This window comes from Haliaeetus leucocephalus, unplaced genomic scaffold (assembly GCF_000737465.1).
Source record: "Haliaeetus leucocephalus isolate CR32 unplaced genomic scaffold, Haliaeetus_leucocephalus-4.0 Scaffold1, whole genome shotgun sequence".
Lineage (NCBI taxonomy): Eukaryota > Metazoa > Chordata > Aves > Accipitriformes > Accipitridae > Haliaeetus > Haliaeetus leucocephalus.
The window spans coordinates 20,037,471-20,058,520 of record NW_010972437.1 but is presented as its reverse complement, the minus strand read 5'-3'; the positions used below and the strand labels follow the sequence as shown (position 1 = coordinate 20,058,520).

The 21,050-nt window shown below is 40.8% G+C and overlaps 1 protein-coding gene across 1 annotated transcript in view; it reads left to right on the top strand.

The window, feature by feature from the left end:
* Positions 1-21,050, top strand: part of CNTNAP5 (contactin associated protein-like 5) — a 223,319-nt gene that overhangs the window by 47,722 nt on the left and 154,547 nt on the right. The window contains exons 4-5 of the mRNA XM_010569849.1: positions 11,131-11,278; positions 19,903-20,106. Coding sequence (XP_010568151.1) covers positions 11,131-11,278; positions 19,903-20,106 — 352 coding nt within the window. The remainder of the gene's footprint in view (positions 1-11,130; positions 11,279-19,902; positions 20,107-21,050) is intronic.

Below are 21,050 nucleotides of genomic sequence, written 5' to 3'. Positions count from 1 at the left end.
TCTCAGTTTCCATATTTAAACTGGAAATACTGGTACTATTATTGGAGAGACTCCCTAAGGTTTCTAGTTCTTGAGTGTTTGCCTGGCTATGATTTAGGGAAAAAAATGTATCGAAGTGCAAGTAGAAAGGGCAGCTTGCAAGAAGTGTGGTAGAAGAACACTCTGGAGAAGCAAACTATCCAATTAGTATTAACAGGCATTATGTTGAAATTATTGACATGATATTTTAAAATACAATTCTACTTTTCCCTTCTCTTAAACCTTTTGCCTTCACTTAAGCCATGGTTCTGATTTGATTTCTTTAAAAGTATCCATTATGGTAAATCTTGGGCTGCAGGTCCATACAGAAATCAACTAATTTCCTTAATATTTTTACATCTCTAAAACAGCATGTGAGGCTCCTGAACCTAGTGCCACAGAGTGCAAGGTTTAGGAATATTTCCAGACCTTGTTCGTTGTTGTTCCTTTCTTAAATGGAGGTATACAGAAGAGGATGACAACTAGCAGTCTTTGTTTGCCTTCCTATGGGTGATCCATTACAACTGCTTAAAAACTGGTGATCTTTTTGTGTAAATCAGCATCGCATATCTTGCTGTTAGAAGATGCGAAGACATAGTTTCTCTAAGATGATCCTCCCTGGGGAAAGGACAAGAATGCAGCTCTTATGGAAATTCCTAGGGACAGTCCAGAATAATGCAACCCAGTTTACATATTTACAGAAACCTTTGTTGCATAGAAACTCTGCTTGTTGCAAGAAAATTTCCAGGTTCCTTCCCTTATGTTCAGCAACACAGTGATCATGCTCATTTTGAAATATGTTTTTTACAAGTCCTGAAATTTCCAACTCACTGAGCAGTTCCTATCCTCTTTCCATTTTCAACATGAAAATTATGAAGCACTTTTTATTTATGGCCTCCTGTGATCTTGGATCTGCTGAATGTATCATGACTTCATTTAATGTCCTACTGTAACAGCAGTTACAGGCCTTTTGTGTACGTGAGCAAGATTTACACTTCAGAGTCAGAATTCCAGGCCATCTCCTCCTTGGGTCACGAACAGAAAGTTACTTTTTTCATGTTGTAGTTTAGAGAACATCACGATCTTCAGAACCTACTGCTGAGGAGTTTTTGGTGTGGCTGGCATAATAAAATGTGTGGTTGAAACTCAATGGGCAGACACGCATTTGGAAGATGTTGCATGCACGTATGTCCACAGAGATGTTGCAAAAGCTCATCTTACTCTATTTCAGAAGAAAAGTGGTTTCTGTGAGTTGCTTACTGTTCTGGAGATTAATTTAATGTGGTTCAATGACAGACCCCGATGTGAAAGTGGAATGACAAGACTCAAATGTACAATGCAGCAAACATTACAGTAATGGCTTTGTAGGAGGAAGCTATGTCAATTAGATTTAACCTTCCTGTGGTAAGAAAAGTCTATGCAACTCACTAAGCCAAGACTATGGCTTATGTACATGAGCATGGATTTACTGCTCTGAAGGGTGTGGTAATGATTTATACCAATACAGGGTGTAACTCATGGTGTATTGACACAGGAGAATTTGCAGTTTAACAAGGCATGGTTGAAAAAGTCTAGAGAAATACATGGGCAAATAGGTTTTTTGTTTTCTAATTTGCAATTACATGGTGCTTTTGTAAGCACAGCATAACAAACCTTAGAAACAGTCACTATTGTTAGTATTATTTATAACCTCAGGTTTGTGTACTTTATGATGATGACACTACTGAGAGAAGATCTTGAATAAGGTAAACAGCACAGTGGGATCAGTCTACAGCGCCCTTTTGCAATGTTAACTGTTATCTTGGCTATTCTCCTATGCAAAGGAGAAAAAAGAAACACAGAAGGCAGTGTATAGCAAAAAATATGTGTGTATGCATGTGCATTTCAGTGCACTATAAAACACTGGAGAAAATCAAGCCTACCTATTTATTCTCTTCCACAGGATATTACTTTACTGATCCAAATGAAAATGCCATCAAACTTCATAACAGGGAAATAATGTAAGATAACGAAGCACAATATTCATCTGAGGTCACTGTTGCATGCAATAACTAACACTTCTCTGGTGTCATCTTGCTGGATCTGTCTGGCAAATTGCAACCAGAGAGTGTACAAGTGTACAGTGCTAGCTATTTAAATGCACTGTGATGAACCTAAATACGGGGAAGGTTCCCAGAGTTCCCTAACGTTGCCAGACATAAACACCTTCACTGCATTGTTAATCCCACTAATTTAATGTAAAGCATGAAGGTCTCCATGAGATTTATGCAGAAGAACAGCTGAAATCTATGATTAATGTTGGCAGTGGAAAGAGCAGTTTCAGTCTGTTGGCTAAGGTTAATCTAGTCAAGGTACTGGGGAAATATTTATCCTTTGCTGTGATATAGCTTAAAATACTATCTATATGTAGGATTGCCTTTAAGATGAAGTGCAGGGGCTGAGCAGAAACAGGAATTAGCTGCCGACTTTTAGCTTAGACTTGTAATTTATGCATTTAATTTTGCTGCTTCTTGCTTCCATTATTATTAATTTATGTAGCAGTGATAATAATAACAGCGATAACAGCTTCACCTCCAAGTGCTTCACAGACAGAGCTGCTTCTAAAAACTAAAGATGGGGATCAATTCTCCATCACTGAAATGCAACTAGATGTGAGATGCAACATATTATTTGTATGCAAAGGCGTCTCAGTAGGGCAAAGAAATTGCACTTGGTCCATTGCTGGGAAGAAGGGCAGCCTGCCCATCTACAGGTTGGATAAGATGCTTGGGCTACATCTGTATGAGTAAATAGAAGAGGACAGGGACCATTTTCTAGTTGAGAGGTTGAGTGTTGTAGCTCATATATTATCCATTTGGTAAATTCTCTTTTCTTCAAAAGAAATCACTGTACCCAAGCGGCCTGTTGGGAATGGTCTCTGGTGGATACGATATCTCAGACTTTGCCAGGGTACAGTCTGGCAGACTCTGGAAACAGATTGACACTAACTAATTCAAACTGTTTGAAGATCAGACTGTCCATTCCAGTATAGAAATCCAGCATTTTGACAGGTGCTGCTGACCAAACTCAAAACAAGAAAAGAAATTAGGATTTGCTAGGGGTAAATCAGAACAGGAGAAAAAGAAAAGGAAAAAAAGCACAAATAATTCAAAATGTCTGTAATATTTTGTTTCATTTTCTTTGGTATAAATACAAATGTTTCATTGTCCTGAAGGGGCCCAAGAAGCTTCATGTTTTTAACATCACCAACTGATGTTTTCTGGATTGACACAGACCTGTCTAAACCAAAATATTACATAGATTGTCTTAATAGATAGTCTTTAAAAAACATTTTAAAATGTTTTCTTTTGCAAAGTATTTTGATAGTGTAAAAATCTGTGGGTTTTATTGGAAAATCTGTGAATAGTTCTACTGTTAGCAGAAGAATAATACACAACATCCTTAATATAAATGTGGTTTACGTTGGGCAGTCATCTATCTGAGGCTAATTATGTTGTTAACAGTATTTGTTCCTGTATTTGGAAAGTAACTAACCAGAGAGAAGGGTATGCATTCAGTGTAATGGGGTAGATCAGAGGCAAATAATCTTCTCACTTGAGCAGATTATTCAAGGAGGTGATGAAGTAGTATGAACCCTGCCACTTTATTGTATCTTCTCTCCCCTGGACTACTCTGCTAGATACAGAAACTGCCAGTAGCTCAGAGGTGACTAACTAATGCTTAGAAACCCAGGTGGACATTGCATTGCTGAAGCACAGCAGTCAGCCCCTCAATAAGTAACAAATGCAATGCATATTTCCCAGTTGGACCCCTGCTTGATAACCCATACTGCAGCCATTCATTTTAATTCTTACTGTATAGGGAAGTTAAACTACCTCTTTGTAGAACAAGATTTCTTTTTTTCTTCCATGGGGGGTGGAGGACTGGGAAGAGAAACTCGCTTCTTCAGATAATAGGTGACGGGAGGATAATTTTGACAGGTGACTCTTGTATTCTTTTCCCCCCTGCTCCTCCCTGATAGCAGCTCTGACACTGTGCCGGGGGATATTGGTTTTGAGGTTCTTGTCAAGGATGGATGTTTTGAAGAGAAAAATGTATCTGCTTTTAGGAAAGAAGAAAAGAAACACAAGCAGAATAGAGGCTTCTCTTTCTGAAGGTAGGATAGGCTTTAGACTAGCTAGAGTCATAGTGTTCAACCTGGAAGGGAAAATGTGAGCCTGGAAACAGGCAACTTGGCTCAGAAGGCTGTTAACCAGAAATGACTGGTTACCTTTTGTAATGAAGACCATGGTGCATTAACAGGAAAGACAGACGTGAAGTAGGAAGAGATGCTCCGAGGCAAGTGATGTGCTAAGAGGACTCATCCTGCCCTCCAGCTTCCAGTCCCTGGACCAGGCTGGCAGCCATTTCCTCTTGGGCTCAGATTGAAACCTGCTTATATCGGTGGAAAAGGCTCACATTGACTCTCCAAAGCAGGCAAGTTTTTTGTCCTTGAAGTAAAAAAAGTACTTCATTTTTAGAGATTGGTTGAAATAAAATTGAAAGAAAATTTAACTTGCCTTTTGAGAAAGAGAAGTGAGAAAATACAACGCATAGGTTTGCCATCCATGTGCCAAATGTGGCTGCACGGTATGTGAAAACAAAGATCTAAACTGCAGCTCTTTAAGGAGCCGAGCGGTCCTTGTTGTTCTTTCCTTCTCCCCATGGTCTTGGCCGCCTCTAATGGCAAAAGGATTTTTAAGGCCACATGCTGAAAGAGGGCTACTCCCAGGGGCCAGGTCCTGCCATGAACCCCTGTGCTGGAGAGCTGCTCTTAACACACCCTCCAAATGAGGTGGAGCTTTTAGCAGCTCCCAGTCTGGACATGGCAATTGAGATGACAGCAAAGGCATTTTACTATGTTTCTTCATGACAAGATATTAACAGTTCTGGCTTGATGTGTTGGGCAGGACTTTTTCCATTACATAAGCAAAGCAACATTTTTCACTGTTGACATGCACAGTATGTTAGACTTTGAAGTTGTATTTTTTCTTCCACATTTTTCTGTCTCTTTTTTTTTTTTTACATCTTTGTGTAATTTTTTTAATTTTTTTTTAATTTTTTTTTTTAAATCTCTGTGTTTTAGGGCTGGGCCAAGGTGAAGGGGGGAGTTTCTAGAATTGCCTGAACTGACAGTTGCTTTTGTTTTGCAGCAGAAACTAAATGGATTTTTTAATTTTCATTGTTATGAAAAGTCACCACAAGCCTGTCCAGGCCCAAGGTGTTGCTAGCAGGCACTGATGTGGTATAATTGTTCTGTGAAAAAACCCTGTAGCATCCCATTAAAATCAGAGGCTGCTGAGTTTCCATATGGTGCGTTTGTGGCTGTATTGTGTCTTTGTCATGGTAGGTTTCAGTCTCTTTCCACTCATACAAGCAGAGATGTGGGACCCCTACCATAACTTGGTTTCAGTCACTGGCTTCCCCAAACCCTGGATTTAATACCCACACTCAATAGCTCCACTGACTTGCATCCCAGGTAATAAGAACTTGAGCAGAACTGAAATCCTGTTGCCTCTGAGGAAGATAAAAGCTATCCTTGAGTCAGAGTTTATTTCAACCTAGAAAATGTGAAAAGCTAGGCAATGTTTTCTCCTTCCTGTTTCAGATTTTCATGTTGTTTCTTAGCTGGAAATTCATGTTTTCTTTAAAGTGCATATATGCTCAAATATTTGAGGAGGTCCTAGGAGGCATACACCAGGAAGCATGTTCTGTATCAGAGTGCTAACTCCTTAGCTCCTGATCTTTCTCATCATAGTAAGGAAGTTTAAAAGGGAGAATGACATTGTTTTTCTCTTAAGTATTGCAGTTTTGGGATTTATGACAGGCTTAGCTGCTTTTTATCTCACTTTGGTTCCTTCACTAAGCTTCTGGATAGCGTGCATTAAGTGTGCTCCTGTCCTTTCTTTAGGCACTGGAGGCAGCATACTGCGACGTCATGGGTGAGATTTTAAGGTGGAGTGCTCTTTTTTGTGCTTGTATTTCTTTCAGTGACGGTTGAAATGTTGTAAATTGCTTACATCTGTGTTTGTGCCCTCTGCACATTCATAATCTGATTTTTTTTTTTCCTCCCCTCAGCTCAGTTCATCAGAATAACTTTGGCAGAAATGAGAGTATTCAATACGTCTTAAAATATCTCCCCTAGAAGGTAGTTAACCTCAGGTCTGCCTGCTCACTGTTCAGGGTTGATTGTGCCTATGTTGCTGCTTGCATACTCATTTTGAACCCATCCCATTACCTGCCTAACAAAGTGGGAGAGCAAAATATATTCAGCAGAGTCATTGTGGGAACTACATTCTGCAGCTCTGTAAATAAGTTGCTATTTGCTGTGCAGAGTGTCTGTGCAGGAGAGACTGAGATAAAGTCCTGCGTCTGATGCTATCTTTTGAATTGATTAGGCTTTCATGAGCAGACACTTTTCTTGCACCCAGTTTCCACTCGTCTGTCTAAAGGTGGAGATCGGTTTAAGAGTTTGGCCAAAGGGTGATCTAAAGTTAAGCACATCAGAACTCACTGGTCTGATGTGGCGTAGATCTGAGTTAATACATGAGGTAGAGAAACAAATGTGTGTCTGCAGGGTTATTAAACAACTGTCATGTTTCACCACAGTTGTGTGACATTTTCCTGAACTGCCCTTGAACAGCTTTGGGGATCCCCCTGAACGGGAGAGTTGTATAAACAGCCCATTCATTTGAATTGTTATGTTTCCTGGGGGAGTCATACATCCAAATTCCAAGTAATGACGGTGGGTTTGAGATTTAAACTTCTTTGAAAGTTTTCTTCTAAACTGGAATTCTATTTTGTTCCCCTTCAGTATAACCCATGAACCAGGTGGGCTGACCATTGGGAAAAGTGTTGTACATGCTTGTCTTGCTCTTACTCTTCCCTACCTGCCGACAGCCACTGCCAAAGAGGTAGCACTGGGCTGGTTGGACCCTGCTCCAAACCACTGCAGCTGTTCTTACCTCACCTCTGCCTGCCAGTGGGACCTGTCTTTGCTGGCTCATAAAAAAAGCCTCATAAAATATTACTGTGGTGCCACGCTCTGTGTCACAGCGGGGCATCGCGCAGCCAGGCATCGTCAAACAAGCTTGGTCCGAGAGGCAGCCCTGCCCGTGGCAAGCTGTTAACCTTACAGCCACTAGCACCAGGGAAAAGCTTTTGCCTTCAAGAAGGTGGTGGCAATATTTGGTGCTAATGGAGCTTTTTGATTTATAAGCCCCATAGAATGCCAGAAACAGAATTTCCCAAGTAAATCATCAGTCTGTTGTGTTTAGAGTGCTTGTAAGAAACCACGGATTTCAGCGTTACGCTCCTTCCTAGAGCAACTGTGTTGCATGGGAAATGGCATGTGGGTGCTCTGTTTTCTTTGCTAGCTTGTTGTTTTGTTCCTGTGAATTAATCCCTATCAACAACAAGTTGTAATGGAGGCCGTTTCTCAAGAGGAAGTATTTCTGCCATTCTCACCGTTAAGTTTACTGTTAATCAATATTTGAACCTCCAGGGCTACGGAATCTGGTACTGCATCCTTGTTTCACCTTCTTTAATGGATGGATTATTTCCGTGTCAGCTGTGGATCTAAGTTTTCAAGTGACCATCTGTGGCAATTGGTGTTATTCAATCAATGGTCTACAGCCCACAGGTGGTCCATAAAACATTGGAAGGTGATCTGTATAGCAGTGGGAGTTGGAAGTGAAAATCAAAGCAATCCTAAAGGCATACACGCCCCGCAGTTAGCAGCAAGCAGTGGTGTGCCAGCTGCATGCAAAACCATCTCATAGGCGCAGATCGATGGGTACAGCATTGCCTGTGGATTTTTTTTTTCTACAAAAAGTTTCATTGGCTCTTTGGTTATTAGAGAAGCTTGAGAAACACTGCCGTAAGGGATGTATTGGACTTTTGAAGGGTTTATTTTTACCAACATGACTGTTTCAACGTGGGAAGGAAATTTTTTACATAGCTGCGCATCAGGCTTGGAATCAACTGATTTGGAGGCTGGGTGTGGGTAATTCTGGCTCTTCCATGGGGTGTCGTGAAGGAAACCTATCCAGCACAGATGCCTGCGGGTGGGCACCTGGGTCTGCTTGTGGATGGTGGGGTACAGCTTTCTCTGTTTTATCCAGCAAAACCACAAAGCTCCTTTGATTGCACAGGCAGTCCCTGAAGTGTGCTGTACACACCATCTGCCTGGAGGCAGAGGACTGCCTCCGCGTGTGCGAGCAGCGGTGGCGCTCCCGCGCGTTGTGCTCGGGCGTGCGGTTGGCACAAGCTTTGCAAAAAAATGTCTTTACAGGTTTGCCCTGCAAGAGAAGAGTCACGACTGCCCTCAGCAAGAGTTACAGGTAGCTGTGAACTGCCTCGGTGGTTTTCCAGCGGCCACGAGGGCCCGCTGATGACAGAGTGCCGCGGTGTGCCGGCACAGGCTGCATTCCTGCCTGCTTTCCAAGCAGGAATGCATGGGCTGTTCAGCGCACGGTCGTATTTGCAAATCGCCTGGTTGCCATTACTTTGTAATTGCAAGGAGATATTTCTAGAGGTGCTGTGCTTTTCAACTTGCTCTTTCTCCCAGTATGTTTTTTTTATATAAGCCAAAAAATTATTACCTTGTGGGCCTGTGATGCAATGTGCAGTATTGACAGCCTTGTGTATGAGAGTATTATGAGAAAAAAACCAACACAGATGCTTGTTTCACAGTATTGCTGTATTAAAGTGTACTTTTTCTTTTGTCTCTTAATTTTCACCTTTTGCTTGCATTCTAGTCACTGCATTTAAGCTTTTCTTCAGAATTGGGAGGACTGGAAACTCTTTGCTCCACCTCTGTTCTTTTTCTTCTTTCTTCCTTCTTTCTTTTTTATCTTATGAAAGGTGAGATTTTTACATAATCACAGCATATCAAGAGGATGAGCTTTCTAAGCAAACAAACAGAAAGCAACACTCCCGTTTATCCATCTTATGTATCTGTGAGTGTCTTAATAAAAATGTGAGTGCTGCCACAGCTCTGACTGTGAGACTTACTCTCTGCTGACAGTTTCATTACTGAGAACAACAAGATTTTTCACTTGAAATATGAGGAAAAAACCTAAAATACTCTCTGCTGGAATTTGACTTTGGCTCCTATCTGGAAAGCAATATGAATAAGCCCAGGACATCTTGACGTGCTACTTGCGACACTCCTCAAAACATGTCTGATGGGCAGATCTGCTGAACTGCTGTATGTGGTTAACTTTGAATTAAGATCAGCACGAATCCTCATCCAAAAAATTTTAATTATATAGTATAGCTGAATTTGTGAGAGGTTAGTTAACCATCACAGAATACTTCTAGAAAACAAGAACTTGTGCATAAAAAGCTCAGAAGAAGAGATGCAGGATAAGCAAAGCTTTGGGGACAGCTGGGATAGCTGAATTATATACCCTTTTCAGCCTGAAAAGCACCTAATAAAAATAATTTTACAGATCATATGTTTTGAAGGGTGGTTTTTCACTGAGGTAACTGGGGTTGTGAGAAATCATTTCAGTAAAATTGTTCATCTTCAGAGGCAAGCGATACCAGCAATGAAATGCACCTGCAAAGCATGTTTTATGTATTGAGATGTGTGCTGTCTTTTGCATTCATGACTGGGTGGAAAATAAGGCTTATTGCATATAAGAGAATTTTCCCAGGTTAGAGTTTTTAAGGTGAAATGAAATAAGCATGGTATGATTTCAAAGTATTATGCCTTAGAAATGTTCAAGGATTTTTTTTTTTATTGAATATAGTTCTAATAAAACAATAGCACGCTGGGTTTAGTAAAACAAGAGCACACTAAATTTGAAGTTTTACAGATTTTTTAACAACATTTGGGAAAAAGTTGGAATGCTTGCATTTGAGTAAAAATTTAAACAGCTGCTAATTAGTCCTTTTTTTCAGAGTGGAGATGAAACCCCCAATCTCTTTAACTCATCCTTCGGCCACCAGGAATGAATTGTAGGTCTACTTTACTGGGGTTATTCCAATCTGTGCTTGCAGTTGCATTGCGTAGGTGAATGGTGCCAGCTTTTGAGCTGCAGAAGCATTTAAAACTGGTACAACATTTTGTGATGAAATTTTATATTTATAAAGCGAAGGACCTCTTTTACAAATACCGCCTTCCTGTGAGATTATTTTTTTAAGTTCTGTCTTTGGTTTTCATGTTTCACAAAACTGTTAGCTTCGAATTTAAATCCTAGCTGAGTTACTCAAATATTCTGAAGATTGAGGGAAGTCTATGATACACCTAGACCAATGTTACACAGTAAGGGTGTAAAGATGAATTGAAATTCTTCAGGCAGCATCAGAGCTTGGATGCTTGTCTTCAGGTTTGTCTTTGAAATCCTGCAGTCATTCTTCATCCATGAGAGAATTTCCTCTTGTTAAGTGATAATTCTAAGTAAGTCCATTAATTTTGGCTTGCAGTTGCAGGCAATTAATCAAATAGGCAAGAAAAAACAGTTAAATTATTATTGTTTGCAAGCTTTAACTCTCTTGGGTGAAAACACAGTCAAAATGCTGACTCTCCCGTGCACTGGCTCAGGCTTTCATCTCTTCCTATGTCTTGCTTGAGTTTTCTGTGGCATATCCAGATGTTCACTTTCCTGTTCGTCTTCCCAGGCTCTGTCCAACCTCAGTGCCTTGTGACCATCTTTTTCTACTGCCCTGAGTGCACCGAAGGCTAAACTGGACCCCATCCTTCACTGTGCTGAAGGGACTGTGTGTATGTTAGGGGCTGATGGAGTATTGTGGTGCGCAGGAATATCCTGGCTTTGGAGAAATTATGCAGCAGCTTCTCTAACATCCCCATCTACAACCTGCTTTTGTAACTCGCTGTATACGTCCCCCCACTCCGCTGAGGTGCTCTGTGTGCTGCTGTCTCCCTCCTTTCCCTCCATAAGGGACACAGCACTTAAAAGAAAACTTGACAATCCATTTCAATAATTTTGAGTAATTTATAAGACTGAGAATCAGGAAGAGGGGTGGCAGTTCACAGCCTTAATTCAGAGTGCTGCATTCACCTGTCAGTGCTAAATGTCTCACCAAGGCTCTCTGTCCTTCCAGGTTTTCACAGGGAACAGCAATGCTGACAGTGTGGTTCACCACAAATTTCTGCACTCCACGAAAGCCCGCTTCTTGCGCTTCATCCCTCTGAAGTGGAATGTCGGTGGGCGAATAGGACTGAGAGTTGAGGTCTTCGGCTGCTCCTATAGTAAGTGGCTACATCTTAATCCACATTTTCTCAAAGAGTTTTTTGTTGATGCTGTCAGTGCTGCGGGAGGGGTCCAGCACAAGTTTTACGAGTTAAAAGATAATGTGAAATATGTAGCCATCATTTATTTTTTCAGTAGTTGTTCATGCCTTTCTGCTCAGGGATGCGCTGGCCCATCTAGCTCAGCTGCTGAAGCTTTCTCGGAACTGAGCCCACCAGAGAGCAATTTGCTGCTGCTTGCTAGTGCAAGGCAGTGAGATGCTGCAAAACCTCCTGCTCCACTGGAGGGCACAAAGCTACTTGGGATCTTTTGTAGGGCTTTATTTGGGAATGGTACCACCTTTTGCTTAAATAGTTCATTTTTGGTTTTAAGGCAAGTTAACTAGTTGTTGAAGGAAATGCTGCAGATTGTGCAGCTAGTACTGCTATTTGAGGCTGATGACTTTATAGCTCCAGAGAGAAGAGAACTCATCTGCTGCCTTTGCATGAGCATTTTCTTTGGCACTCTTCATAACGCGTGGTGATGATCCTCCAAGACATGGTCTGCAGCGCTTTGTCACATGGGCTTTGCAGCAGCCTACAGACATTGCCTTTGGGGCATTTCAGCCACACAGTTATTGTACTGCTGCAGATGTATGACCTGTCACCACGGAAGAGTGTGAATGTAAAGAAAAAGGACCAAGGTTACTCCCTCGCACAAAACAAAAACAGGTCCACAAATGAGGAAACACAAGTCCGGTATTTGTTTCACAGGTGGCTGTAGGTTTATCTCTGAAATGGTCAAGTGTGACTTGAGACACTGTTTGAGACAGGTGAGATTTTGCTGGGGAGAGTTCAGGGGATAACAGCATTTTACCAGTAAGTTCAACGTGGTGTGGCACAAGTCACCATCATGTGACACTACTGTACTTGTACATCTCTCCATTTAGCTTACGTCCTCATCTGCTTCTGCTGGGTACAGAAATGGGTTGTAAGATAATAAGCAGAAAAACTCCTATTTGGGAATAAATGAGCAAGTGTCTTAAACCTTTTGATTCACACAATCCCGTTGAACAGGGACACAGCTCTGGGACTCTTAGTGGCCTCATCACTACACTCGGGTTGTAGGACTGATTCACATGGTTTCACAGGAAGATCCTTGTTATGGTCTGTGTGTAGATCTATGTGTAGGTCTAGAAGATCCATTCAGCTTTCTTTAAATGCTGCTTCTCCACCTACTTTGATGCTCAGGCACTGTGGACTATCATTCATTTAAGTACAGACCTGCAACAGCCTGGTCTGAATGGAAAGTCACTAGGGCAAGAGACCTTTTCCAGCCCTACCAGTGGACATGGAAACTGAAAACTATAAATCGGAACCAACTGCACCTGATGACATCATACCAAAGCAGCTGTCTCATCTGTTTTCAAAGAGCTTTCTTCTGTTAATGATGACCAAACCTCTACAGCGAAGAGTATAGTCTAAACAGATGTGCAACAAACAGAACTCAAACTGAAGGTTGAATCTTTTATAGCTGAATGTGTTTTGGTGTTACTCTGTGAAATACTACGCGGGCACTACTTTCATGTCAGATGGTGATTGTATCTTCTATGATACGGAGAAGACTTCAGAGTCACTTGCAGGCTGAGTTTCCTTGCGCTTCATCTAAGTCTTCATCTTTGTCCTGTACCCTGCAGTTACAGGAAATAAAAATGGTTGTGCAGAATCAAGGTATGAGATTGAAGCAAGCCACAAAAGAAATAAAGGGATTCATAAAAGTTTTACAGAGTGTTGAAATATTCATTCCGTTTATATAAATGTGCCATTCAGATTTCCCCCTGGCAAATTGCATATGCCAAGCAATACCTGTCTACAGGTTTTGCTTATATAGTTTTGCGGTCTTGGCTACTCCTAACGCAGGTGCTGCAGCACTGTACAAAAGATGTTTGATCATTTATAAAATGTCATCTTTACTGTTACACTGACAGACTATCTGCAGCAGATCCTGAGCTGGTGTACGCCTACATAACTGCATTTTGTAACGTGTGACAGCATACAGTCTCATCCACCATGCTCAATTCTGGCACAAGAAATATATTAATCATTTGAAGAGAGTTTTTAAAAATGATCCGAAAAAATCACAAGAGACAGGCTGTTGGACAAGCCAGGAAGGAAATGGAACTAGAAGAACAAATGTCCCAATGTGCACCATCTCTAAGAGATGACCCTTCATGGAAGTGTTTGTGTTTATATGAAAGTAAGGACGTGAGGCTGGGAGTAGGAACAGCATTATAGTCACCTACCTTACCAAAGGCTGCAGCTGATATAAATTCACTTGTAAGAGCCTAATTCCCAGTTATGCCCAATCCTCTTTAAGCTGTTGGAATGAGTTAAAGGCTTCTATAGGTAAACAAACCCAAAGTTTTTGATCTTAAGTCCACTGAAGTTGAAGAAAGGATTTCCACCAGCATTTTAGCTTTGGATCCAGTCCTGAAGTGTAAGAGAAAAAGAGAACATGTGCATGGGGAACACACATGAAGCAAATCCTGCACAACCATACAAGTGTGACTGCGGGGTTATTCCTACCTCTTAGCCTACTTGTAGAAGCATGTTGAAATTCAGATGATGCTGGACTACTGGCTGTCCATTCCACTTTTCAGGCAAATGTTGCCTCGGAAGCACAGCACCTGATCTGAAAACAGAGTTGCTTTATATTGATATTTGGAGCAGAAAACTGCAGAAGTGAAGTTTTCATTTACAGACAAGCTTGGAGATCTTTTTTTGTGTGAGTGGCAGCATTTATTGTTTGGCTGAAACAAAAGTCTGGGGACACTGACAGCTTAGGCCATCTGAATTTCATGTGCTGCTGCACATCTGTTAAAACCCTGGGACTACTGCCAAACATGCAGCTGAGCACCTCACTGTGATGCACCAGGGTGTGTAAAATAGCCCGTGGTTCCTTGGATGGTCTCTGCTCACATCAGCTCCTTTTTAACCTTGCATATTTGAGCAGGAGATGACAGCTGTAGGAGAGGTTTGTGGCTTCGCTGCTGCTTAAGCATTTTTGTGATGGCAAGGTTAGGTGAATGTGATACTCCTGGGTCAGCGCAAGGTTCTGATCTCTCATTTTTGGAGTATGAGTGTCCTGTGCGGCATACTCTGCTGAACAGGTTCCAGGAACAAAACCTTGTGCTAACTTTTGGCAAATGCAGCTTTCAGTGATGACTGTTTAGCAGGGAGTGTGTGGAAGGCATCAGGTCTCGTAGGTCACCAAACACTCTGCCAGGACACAGTAACAAAAAATACTGAAGAATCATATTAGTGATTAACTGCTATGTGCAGTGGATGCCAAAGTGGCTAACTTAACATGTGATTGCACTGTGCTGCTGAATGGCACTCACTGTTTATTGCTCCTGCTAGAAGTAATTTACTGCTATGAATTTATCCCCCACACTTCTCTGTCAAACAAGACAGCTCTCGTCTTTCTTTTTGTTTTCCTTCCCCCCGCTCCCCACCTTTTCCTTTTCATCCTCTAATTGGGTGCCAGTTGACATTGTTTCTTTGGAACATAAAACCATGATTTTTACAATAAAGCTCTTTCAGACACATGAGTGTGCTTGACCCTATCCCATACCAATCAAAGTTCCTGTGCAACAAAGCACTCCAAGGCTGTCAAATCAGCTGGAATTCACAGATGACACATGCTAATTGTTGTTTACTTTCTTACACAGAAAGTATGTATTTAAATGAAAGTTAATTACATTTATTTTAAATTCGTGTAAAGATTCCGTCTCACATCCTCAAAATAGGTACTGAAATAGGAAGGAGATGATCTTGATCTGAAAATATATGTTGATGTTTCCCTTTCAGAAAAGGATTTATGATGAGTTAAATGGAAATTTCCATGCAGAGGTATGTGTAAGCTCTCACTGTACTTTTGCAGCAGTGTTTCCAGAAGCAGTGTGGTTGTAACAGATAACCAGAGCTGCAATAGAGGATGTGTTCAGACAAATGGTAAACCAATTGCTTTTGATGCTGGGGGCGGTGAGGGGGGAATGGGTATATCTTTATACTTGGGAAAAGTCTTGTTAGCTTAGTGTTGGAAAAAAAAAATCTGCTGACACAATTGCTTTTATAGGATAAGATTTATAGCTGCATTGAAGATGCTGATCATATTCTATAACTGGTTAACAGCTCAAAATGCATCAGCAGAATCAGGTGTATGTGCAGTGAACAGGCTGGGAAACCGCAGGAGAAACAATGATAGGGTGTGAGACAGTATCTTCTGCTTTTGAGAGCCGAGTTCTTCATTTGCAGTTTAGGACACTGATTTCTCATCTTTTGCTGTCATTGCTTCAGGGAATATGATCTGGTATTGTGCTTTTTGATTAAATGATATTTTTACTGGATCTTTTTTCATCTCCATCTCTTTTTTTTTCTTTTTTTTTCCTACCTTCCTCCATCCTTTCCTTTGTCTTCCTGTGAGATAGAAAAGAACGCATTGCAGAGAACCACTTAATGTCTGATGATCATTGACCAGTAGTGTTTGTAACCAACTGCATAAGATAAATACCCAAACAATTGCTTGGCAAGAGGCAGACATAAATTTGTGATAGGGATAAAACTGCACAGCAGAACAGTCACTTCTGAAGTGCTCACCCACATTCATCCTTTGGATTGCATGTCTGAGAGGGGTAAGGAGAGGGAAGTCGGGTTGCTTTAGACTCACTCAAGTCAATAGGACATGACTGGCCAGGAGAGATCTGTTCAGACCAGAAACAGTCCTACTCCTCCTGCAGGAAGTTAAAGCTTCTGTTCATTGATGTAAATGCAAGACCAAAAATTCCTGTCTCAAATTGCAGTTGTTCCTAGGGGATATTTTTGTATTTTGGAATAACTGTCAATAAGTGTTTACTTTTTCTAAACTCATTAGGAGGACTGTCTTTGTAAATAAGAATGTATATCCTCTCTGCTGCCAGGAGCAGATTGCTGCACAAGTAAACTCCATGCTGTCACATTACTCCCAGCCTGGCTCCTCTCAGCACAGCTGGTCCCACAGGTTGAGCTCTGTGATTACATTCTCCCTTTTAAAAAAAAAAAAAAGAAGTTGAATTAACCTGATAGTCCATCTTCAACTAACTGCCTGTGTTTCCACCCACCCCCAAGTGACTTTCATGTTTGGATCTGTGTTGGGAAAGGAAATTCAAATGGAATGACATAACCAGCACCCCTGGGGCCAGAACCTCTACTGAATTTCAGAAAAGCTTGATGAATGATTTCTATTTTATGGGAACTTTTTCACCTGTGAGCAGGAGTATGTATGTACTCCTGCCCCCTGTACTTGGCACTGGTGAAGCTGCACCTTGAATACAGTTTTGGGCCCCTTGCTACAGGAAAGACATTGAGATGCTGGACCACGTCCAGAGAAGAACAACAAAGAAGGTGAAGGGTCTAGAGAACAAGTCTTATGAGGAGTGGCTGAGGGAACTGGGGTTTTTTAGTCTGGAGAATTGGAGGCTCGGGGGAGACCTTACTGCTCTCTACAGCTACCTGAAAGGAGGTTGTAGTGAGGTGGGTGTTGGTCTCTTTTCCCATGTAGCAAATGATAGGACAAGAGGAAATGGCCTCAGGTTGTGCCAGGGCAGATTTAGATTGGATAAATTTCTTCACTGAAAGTGTTATCAAGTGTTGGAACAGGCTGGCCCGGGATGTGGTTGAGTCGCCATTCCTGGAGGTATTTAAAAGATGTGTAGATGTGGCACTTAGGGACATGGCTTAGTGGTGGACTTGGCAGTGTTAGGTTTATGGTTGGACTCGATGATCTTAAAGGGTCTTTTCCGACCTAAATAATTCTGTGATTCTGTATGTATTTACAGCAGAGGCATCTGTTTGAGTTGTTGGTCAGTGGGGAATAACATGAAAGAAGCGTCTTTTGCCCGATCTCACTTTTGATGAGTTTTGTAGCCTTGTTGATGAGGACAGGGTAGAAAAGTACCCAGCCTGAGTGAAGTCTGTCTTCAGGGAGCATAAGTAAACCAGCAGACAGTGCAGAATGAAACTACATGTTGTGTTTTAGTTTATTATTCCTACAGATTTGCTGAGACTTGTAACATTTCTGATCCTTGTTCTCTGCCTGAGAGTGGATTATGGACGTACATGGACTAAATAAACACTAAGCAAACAAGCAGGTTTTCTGGAGTGACTATATTAGAATTGTGCTATATCTTTCAATTTTTAACAGGAAGCCAACGATTTGTTGTCATGCAAACTGCCACTAATGACTTTTGGCTGCCAGTGTTAGCATTTATTTGACATATTCCCATTTCGTTTGGGGCTATTTATTGGCCAGTGTACTCACAACTGATAATTAGTGAAGCAGAACTTCTCAGAAACAGGTTTTCCTTTGTGTTATACTCTGTAAATGTCAGTGGTAGAGCTCTTCAAGAAATTGTGTGTTATGCTGTGGCTTAGAGGAGAGTTAAAAACAAGGACTTAAGTGTGAATTCAGACTGGTTGAAGGCTTGGATCTTAAGAAGAAGAAGAAAAGAAGGCTGCTATTATGGCAACATTGAATCACAACTCTCTTACAGTATCTTTGGTTTTGAGAGCTTGGAGGAAAATCAACTTTAACTGCAAAATGCACTGGAAATCAAAGACTGTAACTTCTTTATAAGCTATTTTCTAATTCCTGCCTGTGTTAAAATGAAACCATTTTTATGATACACTTGCAATTTACTTTAAACAAATTGAAGCATTTAATGTAGCTAGGGGAAATTCATAAGAACTAAACTATGAATTTAATTCCCTTTATAGAAACTGGCAGTCAAGGTGTCAATAGAAAGAAATCAGCAATTCTTAAGGAGCTGTTTCTGAACACCTAATTTAGAAGTAAAAACCAGTAAAAGCAGATGGCGTGAATACTTTTGTATTCATGATACTTCCTAAACAAACAACTGTTCCACGTATGATGCTAAACAGCATGTTATAATTCTGGCATCACAGAGAAGAAGTTGGTCTTAGTTTATTCTGGAGTGAATTTTTCCCAGGGTTGAATTTCTTTGTAGTTTTATTCTCATAAGAAATAATCAGTTGACTTCTGATTTGGAATGGAATCAGTTTTGGAGTGACAGAATTTCACATCAAATTTAAATTTTGAGCTCCCTGCAAGTTTGTAAGTGTGCCATCGAACTTCTGTATAAACTGTCATATTGACATGCAGAAGTTATCAATGGTCCAGTTTAAAGAAGAAAAAAAGGAAAAAAAAACCCAACTCCTATTACTTTCGTTTTTAAAGAGGAACAAATGAAACTACCGTTAATGCTCAAAAGGATAGAAGAACTCTCAAGGGAGCTTAGATGACTTAAATCACCAACTTTAATCACAGTGCAGTTGCTGACCTGGAGGTCTTGATTGTTTTGCATATGGACTTTTCAGTTATTTTTCAAAAGAAAATGGAAAACTGGTAGCTTTGGATTATCATTAATACACATGGTTTGCAAACAAAGACAGTCTATGCTCTTTCTTCTTAGTTACTATGAAAGTATTCTTTGTCTTTATGCATGTATTCCAGTACCTACGTAGCTTAGTAAACCCTTGCTCAAATTCTTCATCGTCTGGTGTTTTTAATTCTTAAAGTTTTCCTTAACAACAGGAAATACCAATTGACAGATTTATTATTTACAAGTAGATATTTTATCCATAATTTATGTCAAATTGCATTTGGATAGAAATTGGAATTGAATTTACATATGTTGGTCACATGTTTGAATACAATGTGTTAGTTAAAAGTATTTAAAGCTACCTGAAATGTTCTGCTTATATATATATTTATTTTTTTTAAGTTTATTAAAAATACATTTTGCTTAAAATACCACTTTATAAAGCAAAGGCTGCTGCTGCCAAAGGAAATATTAATTGCAACTGAAGAATTGAAAGCTTGTTTCCTATCACAGTGATTGGGTTTTGGAGGCTGGCTGAAGGGGAAAATATGTTTCTAATAGGATTTTCAAAGGTGTATAATCAGTTTAGATGCCCAGTTCCCATGAAATCCCTTCAAAAGCTTTTTGAATTGATGCTTGACTACTCCTGCCAGCCTAGTCAATTTGCATACAGAAACATGGTTGATAAATGCCCATCACAAACAAGCAGCCAACCCTCAGAGGCTAAGATGCTGCTTATTTGGATGCAGAGGTGAATGCAGGCATGGCCGACACACAGAAACAGCTCAACAGATGCTTGTGAAGCTACAAAAAGAGGAGCGAGAACTGAAGTGTTCAAAGTAATAAATAACATCCTGGGAGTGTTTCAGGCAAACAGCACATGTGGCAGGGGATGTTCTGGAGATCTGAATATGATGGAAGGCACCTGTTCTGTTCTAAAAAGTTGAGTGAGAAAGCAGTCTTGCATGAGAGAGAGGAGGACAAGTGCAGAGGAGTTCTGGTTTTATCCTAGTGTTCCCTTTCCCCAGACAGAGGGAGAGGATTGGAAACGAGTGAAATGTGGTTGCCCAGATGCCACGTACATCCTGTGGATGTACGCTTCTGAGAATACCTGGCTCCAAGTGGTATTTTAAAAGATCCTGAAAAAATACAGTCCCTCTCCTGAAGCTGCCCCTTCTTTTCATTTTTCCATCTTCTTTCTCCCAGAGTCAGATATTGCAGACTTCGACGGCAGAAGCTCACTCCTCTACAGGTTCAATCAGAAGCTTATGAGCACATTCAAAGATGTGGTTTCCTTGAAATTCAAGAGCATGCAGGGGGATGGAGTCTTATTCCATGGAGAAGGACAGCGTGGAGACTACATTACTTTGGAGCTGCAGAAAGGGAAGCTCTCCTTGCACATCAACCTGGGTAAGGGTAATTAGGGTTATTGGTTCACATATTATTGTAACAAGCATTGTCTTGGTTTGCTTTTATAAATTTATTGTTTATATTACACAGTATCTAAAAACTCCAGCTGAGATCAACAAAATATGCTGTGTGTATCAGACAGCTCACAGCTTAAATACTGGTCAGAGAAGGTGGAGGGGGAAGCAAAAGAGAATAGGCTTGACTGAGGACATGCAGGACATGATAGCTGAGCCAAGAAGAGACCTTGGCTCTTCTAACTAGTGCCAACCAAGGCTGAGTTGTTCAATGACTACTTTTGAAGTTCAGACCTTTGATGATGCATTCCAGCAGTGATTTTAAAAAAAAAAAAAAAAAAGTTCACTTTCTTCCCCTTCCTCGTTTTTTATTGTTATGATTTTTAAGAATAGCATTCCCAGGAAGTTTGGTTTGGAGTGCAGAAGGTTTATTTTTGGTTTGTATCTTATTCTTTCCATTCTGTGATCAGAACTGAGCTGAGAATACAGAACTTAAATGAAAATATTCTGGTCAAAACATTGTGCACACTTGTATTGCTTTGTTTCTGGAGATGGTTTCAGTTGAAAACTGAGTATCTGGAAGGCCATCACTGTGTGATTATATTAGATCAGAGGGACAGATGAAAGGCTGGCTTAATTTCTTTCTGTAGAAGGATGCTTGCTTTTTCCTGGTGAATACGCTAAAGCACTTTGATAATGGCAGGAGCTACTGTAGTAGGAGTGATCACACCCCCTCTCCCAGCCTTATTGCAAAATCTTCATTAGCTTCATCTGTGGGTGACCCATGGTACTGGCCTCAGCAGTCCCTGCTGACTCACGTTTCTCATACTGAGGGGTTTGAGTTGGGCAGAAGTTTCCACGCCTGCATTGCTGTACTTTGGTCAGCACAGGAGCTGCGCTTACCCTGTCTGGGTATTGAACTTGGTCTGA